This window comes from Scedosporium apiospermum (genome assembly GCF_000732125.1).
Source record: "Scedosporium apiospermum strain IHEM 14462 chromosome Unknown SEQ_SAPIO_0106, whole genome shotgun sequence".
In the NCBI taxonomy this organism is placed as follows: domain Eukaryota; kingdom Fungi; phylum Ascomycota; class Sordariomycetes; order Microascales; family Microascaceae; genus Scedosporium; species Scedosporium apiospermum.
The window spans coordinates 191005-204907 of record NW_015971807.1 but is presented as its reverse complement, the minus strand read 5'-3'; the positions used below and the strand labels follow the sequence as shown (position 1 = coordinate 204907).

The following is a 13903-nucleotide window of genomic DNA, read 5'->3' as shown; positions in this document are numbered from 1 at the left end:
TTCACGTGATGGACACCCCTCAGACAACAGCCTCACAACGGAGAGTGCAGCCAATTGTTTGGTTTGGCACTGTTGAGACTACCCAGCAGAATGGTTCTATACTTTTCTTTATTTAGTTGTAAAATCCCTATCTTCCAAGGAACAGGCGTCTTTTACTCGATTTCCTCGATCTTCGGCCTCGACCCACCACCACTATGGACGTCAAGTCTCGGCGGAAGACCAACCACTCTCTCGATATCCGGTACCCGCCTCGTATGTTGGTGTAAGAGCGTAGCCAAGCGTAGGTTCTCCAAACTTTCTATCACATCCTTGGCGTGTTGCTGTACGAGCCCATCGTTATCCGTAACTTCAATGTACCTGAGTGTCCTCAGGATATCCTCCCGGCTCTCTTCCGTAAGGCCAAACCCAAGGCTTCGACCTTGCTCTCTAGCATCATTCAAAGCGCGTGCAAATCCCATAATAAATATGATGGCAGCTCGTCTCAGGATGCCCTTCTCCATCTCAGGTTCAAAAGCCAGGACATGAAGACAGAGGTCAACGGTAGCCGATATCAGCGAGGGCCCGACGCCAGAGATGTTGGTCTCGACGGCGGTCGACAGAATGGATAGCGCAGAGGCACGCATGCGAACATCCTCGCTTCCGCGCTTACTCTCCCATCCTTCAACGATGCGCGAGAGAATCTCGTTATTTATCCGCTCCTCTTCAGGCACATCCTCGCTCATGTCGAGCACCTCGCCTCCCCATGCCTCTTCTGCCTCCTTGTTCTTCCGTTCTTGGAGGCGGGCCGCCCGCTCCTGTTTTATAGCCGTTTTGGGTCGACGTCCGCGGCGACTAACAATAGACAACAGGGTTTCGCACACCTGTGTCGCGATCTCTCCCGCAAACATCAAGCCGAGTCTCTCAACGACTTGGACCAGGGCCTCTCCAAAGCGAAGCCGTGTATCCGTCGAAGATAGCTCCTTTGCATCCAAGTAGTGGTCGAGGATCTCCTGGAGGACCGTTCGCGGGTGTTTTTCTGCCAACTGAACAAACATCTTGATGATGCGCAGATTGATAAAGTCCTCGCCGTCTGATAGGAGCCTCGATAGGAGGACTAGAACTGCGGGAATATCCAGCGCGGGGCTATTGGATTTGATCAAGCCGGAAATCAAATTGAGGCCTTCCGATTTCACGGGAGGTGGTGACTCGGGGTCCCTAATGTACGACATAGCTAGTTTGTAAGTGTTTCGGTCTTCTATCTGCCTCTCTGTTGGGGGTACCGCATCCGACGGCTCCTCAAGCTCGTCGCGGTACTTGAGCAACAACGACAGGTTCATTGCTGTTTGCGCTATTTCCTCCGACTTGTGATTGGAAAGCTCTTGCAGAGATTGCTCGATGAGGTTAAGGGTGTCTGACTTGAGTTGCGACTTTTGGAATTGCGGCGCTGAAATAATTTGGTTCAAAAGACTGAGCGCCACCGAGATGACCTCATTCTCTTGGGCTTCCCGACTATTTGCCTCCAGGACATTGCAGACAAGCTCCAGCAGTTGGTCGGGTTTTCTAATTACTTTCTCCTCAGCTTTTTCCAAGAGGTGGCGTAAAACCGCCAGTTTGAGCAGACCCTGGAGAGGGGACGCCGGCTCCTCCTCTTCCATCTTCACCTTCACCGTAGTCGACAGCGCGGGTGTCCTCGAGGATAGCCACCCCTTTAGTAAGTGCATGAATACTGTGGATATTTCGGTCTCTGTGCAGCTCTCCACAAGAGTAGTAGCCAGGGTCGAAGCTTTCTGCTCTATTGCTTCTGGATCGAGGTCCTGTAGCTGAAGAGGCTGCTCAAGGGTCCGGGGAACCACTATTTCTAGATCACCACTTGGGATTTTCCGGTATTTCCAGGCGACATAGCCGTTCTTAACGTCACCGACGGACATTAGCTTCTCCAGCAGGATATCTGTCTTATCGGAAGAAGAGGAGGCCACCTTGAGGTACATTTTCAACAGAGGCATCGCTACGTTGGAATATCTCTCCTTAGTTCTTGGCGAGGAGTCGGTCCATGATGAGATGGACCAAAGGGGAAGAAGGATGGGGTCCACGAGGCGCCTACAGAGACCCGGCGATGGACTGGCCTGAAGGAGTAGAGACAACCGGTTAAGGGCAAGATGTAAATCGTCAGCCGAAACAATGACCTTGTCTGTGCTGAGGTCGATTACATCATCCTTCTGGTTTTCTGACTGCGCCCTCCACTCTGGATTTAGAGAGGGTTTGATGTTCTCCAGTACTGGTTTTACAAACGAGTTCCAGCCCGGTGCGCCTGCTCAAACGTCAGAAGAAAGATCACCTGAACAACGCGACGATGGCTCTGTTTCGGCAACTTACCGGGGGCTCCCAGTCGTTTCCTTCCCAGGATCCCAAATGCAACCACATGTGCCGCAACCCTCGCCAATTCAGGCCCGTCATTACCATCGAGGAGGTGAAAGAGCTGAGGCGCGATCGCGTCAATCCAAACCTGGTCGGTAATTCCGGGAGGGGTAGAAGAAAGGAGCTTCGCAGCCATCGCCAGAGCTTCCGGTGTGATGTTGGCACCCTTCTTTTGCGGAGTAGCCTCTTCTTCGCTAGTCACGGCAGTGCTGCTTGGATGCACGGAAAAGATGAATTCCATCGTAGCGCGCACGCCCTGGGGCCTCATCGGAACCCGAATAAGGGCGGATAGAAACTCCGTCCTCAGCCACTCGGCGACGACACCGGGTTTTACCAGTCCATTGAGCACTTGGACAAGACTCCAGGAGCCGGCACTGAAGCACGTCAGATCCAGTTGAGGTCTAGACTGTTCCGTTGTCACATATTCACCTCGCTTCAAGCTTACCTTTGCAAAGTGGCCTCGAACTTATCACGGGCATCCCGTATGACTTCCGCTGGCTCGGTTGACTCTGTGTTAAAAGCTACCATTCCGGACTCGATCAGAGATCGGGCAAGCCTAGCTTGCGAGTTCTCCGGCGTATTTGAGCTCGAAGCTGAAGCCATGGCGGAAGCAACGGGTACCTCTTTCGCAGGGGCAAGCTTTAGGAGGTTCTTTTTAGACGGATGCCGGGGATGTTATATGACAGCGCTGGAGAGGGAGAATTGGATAATTATTTTGTCGAGTCTATGACTTGCAGAACATGACATCAATAATTGAGGGATGAGATTACAATTTGAACGAGAATCCATCGAACCTTCCATTGATTAGTCACAGTTGCGATACTGCAGCTACACGGATCCCGCCGTTTTTGGGTTCACTCATCATCAAGATCAACCTCACGTTTAGAATTTATTTTGGCTCTAATTACTGCTCAAAACTGCCAACAGTGGCATCAATGTCGCTCACTATGTTGTTTGTGCAGTGGCTAAATTCTAATACACGAGATGGGGGCTTGCGTTATTCCGCTGCTGGAAGCCGGGAACAACGTCCTTTTCGATATTTTCTGGCTCCTTAGGAGCTAGCCGGGAGGGAACTTGTTCGGAATGTTGGCTTCAAACGCATATAAGGTCGCCAAACGTTTTCTTCGAACCGGGGGGCCTCAGTTGGCCATAACGAGGGTGAGAATGGGTGGGATTCAGGACGTTGCTTCCGTGGATCAGCTGGCCTCTCACGAGCCCGGCCAAAACGCCTTCGGTTCCCCTTCCTGCTTCCATTCCTCTTTTTTTCCCCCTTGGAATAGGGGTGTTTAATGCCCTTGGGATGTTTCTGGAACGTTGCCTTCGCGTGTAAGCAGGCCAAAATGCCTTCTTGGAATGGGATGGGCTTCAGGACGTTGCTTTCGTGTATGAGCTTGGCCTTCGCATATGAGCCGGCCGAACACCTCGAGTTCCCTTTTCTTGCGTCCATTCCTCTTTCCCTTACTTCTTCTATTCCTTTTCTCCTCGTTTCCCTTCAGTATTCCCTTCTCTTTTAAAATCCATTCCTCAAAATATCCATTCCTCATTCTAGTCATTTCAGGCCGAAGGTATAATACTAGCCGCGATATCAACAAGTTCGGACTCTGCCGTTTTCCTGTATTGTTGTGCTCAGCTGGCTATTGACGTTCGCCGGATTCGTGGCCCGTGGTACACAGTCGAGGATTTTCGGCGTCAGAAACAGTGGATTTCGCGGTTGTTTCTGGTCGGTATGAGCGTATGTGAGCGTTTTGTTGGCTGCGGACAAATTGCGAGTGTGTGCTTCAGTGGTACTTAATTTGCCGCATGGAGCAGTAACAAAATAAGGTGTTTTAAGGCAACTGATCAACAACAAATGTCTCGAGAACTGGGGAGCTCAAGGCTGATCTGGGCTCATAACCTTTAAATTTCGAGGGAAGGAGCTATGCTTCCATTGAGGTTCTAGCTCGCTTGGCTTTCTAACTGAAATGATTGGGAAAACCCGTCACTTTTATGCTGGAATGGGTTCGAACCCAATGTCCCATTGGAAATGCCAAACCTAACCATTTGACCCTTCCAAACAGTTCCATGTTAAAAATGCAAAACAATGGCAAAACGGTGTCACATCAATAGTGCGACACGGAACTGAGGTCCGATGTCGTGAAAGGTCTGGTTTTCGGTTGCATTCTGGGGATTTCGGACAGCGAGTCTCAGCTTTGTTGGAGCCCCGTTTTTTCCCTGTTTGCATTAACCTGGTTGTTCCAACATCATGGAACTGATTCCCGAGAGCGCCTCAACAATAGGGAAGGCTTTGCGTATTAATTAATATCTTTCAAAGGCTTGGTATATTACAAGGGTTTGGCCTTTCCCCATCGCTCATATCCTGGTCTCTAGACTTGTTTCAGTTCAGAAGACGACGGCGTAGCATGCTCAGCTGATACTCGGACTCTCCCTCCACCATCCAAAGGTGCGGAGGAACAGATACTGTTAGCACATGGACGAAAAAACACCACATGTTCCGTTCCAAATTCAGTGACTCTCAAGAATCCTCTGCCGTTTCGGCGACTTCAAATCGGCGCTTCCGCCCGACTCCATTTCATGCTTCTGGTCGACCCGCGCCCAGTCAAAATCAATACACATAACCCGGCCAAGTTCCGCCTTCCAAACTGCATTAGACTCCCGCTCATCTCCATGATTGATGCCCAGCTGTTCGAGCTGTGACCAAACGTTCCGCACCTGTATCTCCACGTCGGCTGACACGCGGGTGCGGGGATGAAAGGCCGGCTCGCCGCAAAACGACAACAGCAGCATATGCGAAATGCGCGTTCCCGTGGATGACCAGTATTCATGCACTAGTTCCATCATGCCCAAGCACGCCGGTACAAGCACGCCCTGCTGCGCGCGTACGTGCTCGTAGACGCCTAGTTCGTGCTCTAGTCGAGAGACGTGCCATCGCTGCACGCCCTTGGCAACAAAGCAGTAGCCATAACCGCGTAGCGTTAGTCCGGAGAGGATGCCGATGGCACCGAACTTACCAAACTTGTCCAACGCCTCACAATCGTGGTCTCGGCCCTCCGCCAGTTGTTCCCGTAGAACATCGCAGAGTTGTGTTACAGACAGGTCGTGGCGGATAACCAGGCTGTTCGTATCATCACAATCGCCATTGCCATTTGAGGACATACTGTAGTCAAGGTGGGCTGCGAAATTAGGACAATGTGGGTCGAGAGGGCCACTGTCAGATAGACCCAGGAGACATTCCTGCGAGCAGTATGGTGCTCGTCGGGAGCCCGATGAGTCCTCACTGCCTTGGTTACCAGAGCCACTCCCGCGCGACTTTGATCGTGGGGTGTGGGCTTTTGGGGGAACAGGCACGGTTCTTGTCCCTCGTGGCGCGTTAAAATCACCGTCCTCGTCATCCTTGCGTCTCCTTCGCTGCGACTTCAAGGGTCTCGGCAGCTTTGTTCGCCTGATGGAGCAGAAGAAAAGTTTGTCCACGGCTTCAGATAGAGGGGATAAATTTTGTTATCGACCTTGGTGTATTTTCCAGTGGCGGTCAAGCTTGGATCTTCCTCGATGGCGAGTGTCGAACAGAGTCGATGGTGGCAAAGGGAGAGGAAAGATGTGAAGTCGGTAGGCGCAAGTTGTTTTGCAGCTGCTTCAAGTTGTTGTTCGGTTGCTTCAATATGCTGCCGCTGCGTTTCAATCTACTGCTGTTGCGTTTCAATACGCTGCTGCTGCGCAGCAAGAAGCTGTCTCAGCCGGTTGAGTTCGTCATCAGCCATGGTGACTACGGCGACGCGCTGTCTGAAATGGATTACTCTGAACCCTGGCTCTACTGAAACCCGAACTACCTGGCAAGAATTTGAGAAATCAATCGGAAATGGAAAGTTGGACCAATAATCAACGGATTGGAAAGAGGAACTAGAAACGGGAGAAGTCCTAGACTATTTTTTCATGATCATTGACATCGTCCATACAGCCATTCTCTATCCATTTCTGTAACCAGAAGGGGGGCAGCAGTTTCCAGCATCAGTTTCTGTCAAGTGGGATCAAGGTTAGGGGTGCCAGTGCATGTAGTAACATCTCTTAGGCGGCAGCCCCTGGAATGATTCGCGGGAATATTTGTAAATAAGGCTCTTGATACAAAAAAAAAAAAAAAAAAAAAAAAAAAAAAAAATTGATCAATGATTCAATGTCGGACCGCTTGAGGGCGACAAGAAGCCCATCAAACTGGCCAATTGAGTGGCACTGCTGCAGAAGGATCGCTTGGATATTTGGGTGTGAAACAAAAACATCCTAACAATGTATTACTCCTATTTAACGAGATACTTCAATATAAAAATATCTCGCTCGGGTTAGGGATTGTCTCGATACGAGTGACTATATGTGCATATTCAGGTGTGGGGGTGTACTTCGCATGCGTTGCTTTGATGAACAACTGAAGAGTGCCAAAGTGCCCCAATGCCAGCGCTAGCCGACTCAGCTCCGGCTCCGGGCGGGGCGGGGACGGGTGCCACCCAAGGAGCAGCGTCGTATCCTTAAATCATTCCTTCTGCAACAATCCCAGGGGCTGGGACCCCCAAACAATCGACGCAGGATAATCCGGATTCGAGAATCTAAGGACTCTGCAACCACGTGTGGTATCGGGATATGGTTAATATATATATATATATAGGTCCTCCGCGACATCTGGGGTTTCCCGATGTCGATGCCTCAAAGGCTGGTCTGAGATGAGTATACCTCGGTAGATGTCGTACTCAGGCAGACCAGTACTTTGTTATCGATGGAATGGAACCAAGATGTAAGTGTATGTGTAGGTTGATGGCGGCGACTAAAATTGAATCCGATAAGCTAAAACTTTGGGATCATCGGCCTGTCAGGTTCATCAGCACGGCAAGCCCGCAATAAACCCGGCGAGTAACGTAGGCAGAGTGTCGGGCTACACTCCCCGCTGCTCAATGTGCGATAAGGCTTGTCGCAAGGGTTGTTAAAGAGGTCAGGGCATCGTCACATGCTTCGGAAGCTTCTACGCCTTCCTATTCTTCCTACTTTGACTCGGTGTGAATCTCCTGCGTTGCCTCGAAGCCATCGGCGACGGTGAGTGACTGAGTTGCGAGACCGAGGTCCATCATGAAACACAGTAATCTGTACCCTTTGGGCATATTCCATCTGGGGATTATACTACCCGTGTCGCACTTTAGGCAGGTATGGGCAGTGGCAGGCTACTACACTAGGAATATGGTATTCCAAGTCGTCGGTTTCTAATATTGCGAATTTCGCGTCTGTTGAGGGACTTGTGGCGTTGAGAATTGAGTTCATCGTCATTTTCGGGACATCCGAAGCATGGACAGGTACTGGTCGCTCAATATGTCGGGTGTGAATCTTGATCCCGGAGCCGATGGAATAAATAAAATAGAATAAAAAAGGGACGAATCAGGACGAAATTATCCCAAAGAAGCGAGGGAGTAAAGGAAGATGAGATAACACCTTGTGTTTCTGGGGACGAGGGGGGGTCTTAAAATCAGTAATGTTGAACCGTCCCTGAGAGCTCGAAATGCCGATGCCAAAGGGCAGTGGTCAACCTGCGCTTCTCATCGGAGAGCGCTAGTGAGAAATCCCACATCTTCGGGAGGTTTGGAGCTGCCGTGATAGGAAAATGGAAGGAGAGCTCGGTAGAGGTACCGGCTCTGCAGCATGCGGTGCTTGGCAAAGTAGGGCAACACGTGCAATTTGATTGGTGCACTCGGCCCTTCGCCGGGACACTGTGTAAAACACTGTACTGTAGTGCCGTCAAAGACCGACTTCATTGGCTCCTTCCCGCATGCAAAACCGTCCAATTCCGAGCATTTGCCTTTTTTCTCCCGGCTGACGTCGATTTGTTACATTTGTTGCTAATCCAACAAGAATTGCAATGTGTGCTTGTGCTTCGGACTAATTGTCATCGGAGTGTCTCCGCGGTGCCAAAAGTCTTCGTGTATCTTCATCCCTTCAGAGCTTCCCTTCCCAAGTTTCCCAACTCCCCAACCTCACATCCACTTTTCTTCACCCCTAATTTCGACACATCTCCGCTCTTCTACACATATCCTCTACTTTCCTTAATATTTTTCTTCATTATGTTCAAACTCGGTGGCAGCCGGGTCTTGGCCTCGGCCACTAGATCTTCCAAGGTACGCGATAAGCTGCTGGGCCCCCTATCTCGGTGCATATCTGCAGCACCGAACAGCTTCCCCAAGTCTCCCCAACATAAGCTAACCGTCTCATTTTTGCATCGCAGCTCTTCGCTTCCAATCCCGCTTTCCGTAGAGTCCCCGGTGTTGCTCAACAATCGAGGAATCTCAGCATTCACGAGTATCGCTCTGCCGAGCTCCTGCGCGAGGTAATACTCACATGCAACTGTTGTTGCCGAACATTCCGTCCCGATATCTTATGCCCGGAACACCCTCGGCCGGAGATTACAAACATGATCTCTATTCGCAGGACTGTGTGAACGAATAGCTAACTGCCATCCAGTATGGCGTCCAAGTTCCCAAGGGCGCCGTCGCTCACACCGCGAACGAGGCCAAGGAAGTTGCCCAGCAGATCGGCACCGATGATATGGTGATAAAAGCCCAGGTTCTTGCCGGTGGTCGAGGAAAGGGTACTTTCGATAACGGTCTTAAGGGAGGCGTTCGCGTCATCTACTCTCCTCACGAGGCGGAGATGTTCGCCGAGCAGATGATCGGCCACAAGCTGATAACGAAGCAAACGGGCGCTGGCGGCCGTCTTTGCAGTGCTGTGTACATCTGCGAGCGCAAGTTTGCTCGCCGCGAGTTCTACCTTGCCATCCTCATGGACCGTGCCCGCCAGTGCCCCGTCATCGTGTCCTCTTCCCAGGGTGGTGTCGATATCGAGGGCGTCGCCAAGGAGCACCCCGAGGCTATCAAGACTACCTACATCGACATCAACGAGGGTGTCACGGACGCGATCGCCTACGATGTTGCCAACAGCCTCGGCTTCAGCTACCAGTGCATCGAGGATGCCAAGGACACCGTCCAGAAACTCTACAAGATCTTCCTTGAGAAGGATGCTACCCAGATCGAGATCAACCCCCTCTCCGAGACTACCGACCACAAGGTTCTCTGCATGGACGCTAAGTTTGGTTTCGACGACAACGCCGACTTCCGCCAGAAGGAGATCTTCTCGTGGCGCGATACCACCCAGGAGGATCCCGATGAGGTGAGGGCCGCCGAGTCCAACCTCAACTTCATCAAGCTCGACGGCGATATCGGCTGCCTCGTCAATGGTGCCGGTCTTGCCATGGCTACCATGGATATCATCAAGCTCAACGGCGGCCAGCCCGCCAACTTCCTTGACGTCGGTGGTGGTGCTACCCCCCAGGCCATTAAGGAGGCCTTCGAGCTCATCACCAGCGACCCCAAGGTCACCGCCATCTTCGTCAACATCTTCGGCGGTATCGTCCGCTGCGATCTCATTGCCCACGGTCTCATCAACACGGTTCAGACTCTTAACCTCAAGGTTCCCATCATTGCCCGTCTCCAGGGTACCAACATGGCCGAGGCCCACCGCCTCATCAGCGATTCCGGTCTGAAGATCTTCTCCATCGATGACCTCCAGGATGCCGCTGAGAAGTCGGTACAACTCTCCAAGGTCGTCAAGATGGGTAGGTCTATTACATTTCAGTCACCAGTCACATGACTGCTCTCTCTATTTTTGTTTTTTGACGTTTGCTGACTTGCTTCTTCTTTTTTTCTCTTTTAGCCCGCGATATTGATGTTGGTGTCGAGTTCACTCTGGGTATTTAAAAAGGGGGTTTCGGAACTACATAGACGGGGATCGATAATTGTATCAAACTTTTCTTCGCTTTCGAGGGAGGCTAGGCATCATAAGGCGGCTGTGTAAATAAACGGTGCTTATCAATTAGAAGGAATTTCATTGTGTCCATCCGCCCAAACCTTCCGCGCTGCGCTGGAAGTGGAGGGACACTTTTTCTCTTCGCATTGATCTATGATGCTCTGCAATCTATTACACAAAAGAAGGAAAGCAAAAAGCAACCATCTACTAACTCTGTTTCTAGAATTTCTATCCCAATTCGACCTGTTCCACGGCAAATCTACCTCGGTATTCGCAAACATCACATGAAATCAAAATCTAGGCAAAATGCCAAGAGGGAGAGACAAAGAACTTCCAATCACGACATCTCAACACCCAACACTCCACAACCTCTCCTCCGTCCTCAAACGATACGTACTCCCAGCAACGCCCTGACCCTGCCAAACAGCCTGATACGCCAAAGCGCCGACGACAGCGAGGCAAGCGACGGGGACGGTGTTCCGGGCGATGAGTTTCCCCACGCGGCCAGCGAAGGTCCTGCGCAAGGAGCCACTACCGCGCCGAAGTTGTGGGTTCGGGGATGATTGAGAACTCGAGGTATCGGATGATGAGAGGGGCAAGGAGGGACACCTGAAGGAGCGTGGTGATGGGTGGTGGTTGGGGGTGGAGGGTTGTAGTTTGTGGTGTGTGCAGCGGCGGGGGAGAGGTGTTGGGGATCGTCGGAGCGTGGTTGTTGGTTTAGGAGGTTGCGTGAATGGGTGAGGGCTGCGAGGTGGGTGTCGTTGTCGGTTAGAGAGTAGGGATTGAAGATGTTGCGGGGGTTGAGGCCGATGGGGAGGTGGAGATGGAGAGGCTTCGCGGTATGAAGGGAGGGGAGCGGTCGAGCTCGATGGTCGAGGTGGACGGTTTGCCTGACGGGCGGTGTGTGGCACCGTTGTCCTTAAGTTGGGCTTATTCGGTCCACCGCGTCGAAGTCTTGGTGTTTGTGGCACGGGAGGATCCCTAGTGGACACACGGGAGAGTGTAACGAACCCATATTCGGGTTCGGGCTCGAAGTCTCCTTGCCGCGGGGGTTCCCTACTGTTCTTTGTGGACACGCGCGGAAGGTCGACGAACTCGTACTCGGACTCGGACTCGGATGAGTTGGAGTCACTGAGAGCGATCGGCCTGGCGTAGCTCGAACCCGGGATTGTGGAGTTGGATGCGGGGCCAGCTCCGCGCTGGACCCACTCCGGAGCATATCTTCGATCCGAATCGACGGCCTGCGATGCATTCATGCTAGTACCCCAACTGGAACTCGTCGCACCCGTTGATCGATCCGTTTTTCCTTCTCGCAGAGGTAACGGTCGTCGGAGGGGCTGATGCCGGGCGTGGCAGCAAGGGCAGGGAACTAGCCCTGTGGCTTCTGTTAGGATAGTTGGAGGAGCTTCATAGTCAGATACACGAGGCGCCGTGTACAGGGCATTATCCTCCCTGCCCCGGAAGGAACGCACAGGAGCAGACGTACCAGTCAGACCTTCTCCGGGTGTCGCCGACATCGTGTCCGTCTCGCCCGACCTTCGAGGCTTCTTGGTCAATACCCTCCGCCTTCTCTTCTCAGCGTCTCCACCCCTCTGAAACGGAAAACAGGACAAGGGCAACACCAACCTATTCAACAATCTCCTCCCCCATCCACCACCACCACTACCACCGCCCCGGTGCTGCCTCCCTCCACTGTAGTGCTCGTCCTCAGTAGTCGCAAAACTCACCGTTGCTCAGGACGTGCCCCACCCTCAATAGACTGGACAGCCCCGAAAGGATTCCCGGTAAATTCTGTCCCTCTATACCTGAGCATGTCCTTCTCCCCCTCCCAACCACCAACCTCCCTCTGCCCTTGCTCACTCCCCTGCAGAATCTCTTCAAACGTCCTCGCGGACCACGTACCTTGTCTCGCTCCCTGAGGAACCCGCTCATTCCACTCACCTCGGTCCTCCTCCTGCACAGGAAGAACTGGATAAGTAGCCATCCTTCTTTCCGCCGCCGCTCGCTCTCGCCCAACGTATATCCGGTACGCAGTCTGGTCCCGCGGTGGCACGCGTTTCAGGAGCGTGCCCGGGGCCAGGTCGAGAGGGTATTCCCTAACGATGCAGAGGTTAGCCGCCCAGCGGACTTGTTTGGCCTCTTGTGGTGGGTGAGAAGAGGAGGCGTCTCCTTCAGGGATGGTGGGGAGGACGGCGACCGGACGGCTGCCCTTTGGGCGGCACCGGTGCCGTTTATCCTTGGGTTTAGGGGAAGGGGGAAGGGGTATTGGCGGCATGGCCTCGGAATGCTTGGTTAGGCCGTTTGTGGTTGGAGGGGAATGAAGCGGCGTTTGTATTGGGGATGGAGTATACTCGGGCTTGAGCTCGGAAAGCTGAGCTTAGTTTCTCGAGATAGATAGGATGAGAAGAGAGGTACCGAAAAGGCCAAAACGTTCAATAGGTATACTGAACTCTCGCGTTTCATGAGTTTATGAGTCCCAACTTGAGGGTTTCCTCTCGAAGGTATTGAATAGCAGTATAGAAGGCTCGCGCCTGTGATATGGGAGAGATGGGGAGAGGTGGACGACGAACCACAGGGGAGCAAACGAGTTTTATACTATCCTTCCAGGCATAGCCCTCCTAGGCCTTCAGCGCTACGTTAAGATCCTGGGGACAAGGTTTTGGTTTCTTTGTTCATTCTTCGCCTGTTTGATGAAACATGGGGTAGGGCAACCGGTCTTGTTTCATTGACGTGCTCCAGTCCCTTAACAAACGACATTGGCGGTCGGGGACGAGAAGGGATCGAATGAATACAGCTTCAAGAAAGAGAGCCTAGAACATAGAGTCGAGCTGTCAAGTCCAAGCGAGGAACAAAGAATAAGATGTGAGCACAATGGCCTTATTTTGAATATCTCTCTCTATTTGAATGGGAACAGTATATGGAGGGGGTCAAAGAATGCCCTTCAGATCACTTCGAACAATACAGCATCTGCTCAACACTGATGATAATCTCTTAATTTACTATGTACATGGGTCTACTCGTGAAGCTCAAACTCCCTCCTCTTGTCCAGGATAGCCTTGAAACTGCAAGAGCTCGTGTTGAGGGGTCTTATCTCACGACAAGGTTTTAGAGATCAGCTCGACCTACAATCAAGAAGGAAAGAAAGACCAGAGAGAAATCAAGTTTGAATCTCCGAATCAATGTAAAGAGCAAAACAAAATCCCCCAAATATGCCGAACCTTGGATAAACTCCCTGCCTGAGGTGATCAACTCAACCCTGCAGAACCCTCAGTACGATCGCCTCAAACGCCTTGCATATGCTTACACACAGAAAGAGATTTGTTCCAAACATTCATCAGCCTGAAGTCATCATCGTATGGGACGCCCTTCTCAGATCCCAATTTTCCGTTTCCTTTTTCCTTGTTTACGCCGCCCTTCTTTGTCCTTGTACCTCATCTTTGACGTGCCGCGTGAAGAAGCCTGCGGACCTTGTAAGCGGATGCCGCCTGGGAGGGTCGTATCCCACTGAACCCACCATTCACATAAGATAGCCACGTTATTTCTGGTGGCGTAGTCGTTCATTTCTGGAACAGAGCGCGGTATTCACATTCCGTGTGCCACGATGACGTCCGCCCAGACATATTCTTCGGCCCAAGCAGAGTGATAATACATCTCCGACGGGCGGACCCGGTTCCGCTACAGCAGC

At 52.0% G+C, this 13903-nt stretch overlaps 4 protein-coding genes across 4 annotated transcripts; 1 reads left to right on the top strand and 3 right to left on the bottom strand.

The window, feature by feature from the left end:
- Window positions 1-152: 152 nt before the first annotated feature.
- Window positions 153-2997, bottom strand: SAPIO_CDS6682 (Protein required for cell; the record flags this gene model as incomplete). Its single annotated transcript, XM_016788727.1, has 3 exons — window positions 153-2287; window positions 2353-2768; window positions 2840-2997. 3 exons carry the CDS (start codon window positions 2995-2997, stop codon window positions 153-155), a joined length of 2709 nt encoding a protein of 902 aa, XP_016641671.1.
- A 1899-nt stretch (window positions 2998-4896) lies between these two features.
- SAPIO_CDS6681 (uncharacterized protein) lies at window positions 4897-6149 on the bottom strand (the record flags this gene model as incomplete). The annotated part of the gene is made up of 2 exons (XM_016788726.1): window positions 4897-5833; window positions 6076-6149. The coding sequence occupies 2 exons, from the start codon at window positions 6147-6149 to the stop codon at window positions 4897-4899; spliced, it is 1011 nt and encodes a 336-aa protein (XP_016641670.1).
- A 2331-nt stretch (window positions 6150-8480) lies between these two features.
- SAPIO_CDS6680 (putative succinyl-CoA ligase [GDP-forming] subunit beta, mitochondrial) lies at window positions 8481-10169 on the top strand (the record flags this gene model as incomplete). The annotated part of the gene is made up of 4 exons (XM_016788725.1): window positions 8481-8534; window positions 8642-8743; window positions 8878-10027; window positions 10126-10169. 4 exons carry the CDS (start codon window positions 8481-8483, stop codon window positions 10167-10169), a joined length of 1350 nt encoding a protein of 449 aa, XP_016641669.1.
- A 431-nt stretch (window positions 10170-10600) lies between these two features.
- SAPIO_CDS6679 (uncharacterized protein) lies at window positions 10601-12493 on the bottom strand (the record flags this gene model as incomplete). Its single annotated transcript, XM_016788724.1, has 5 exons — window positions 10601-11108; window positions 11230-11417; window positions 11504-11587; window positions 11691-11910; window positions 12024-12493. 5 exons carry the CDS (start codon window positions 12491-12493, stop codon window positions 10601-10603), a joined length of 1470 nt encoding a protein of 489 aa, XP_016641668.1.
- Window positions 12494-13903: the final 1410 nt, after the last annotated feature.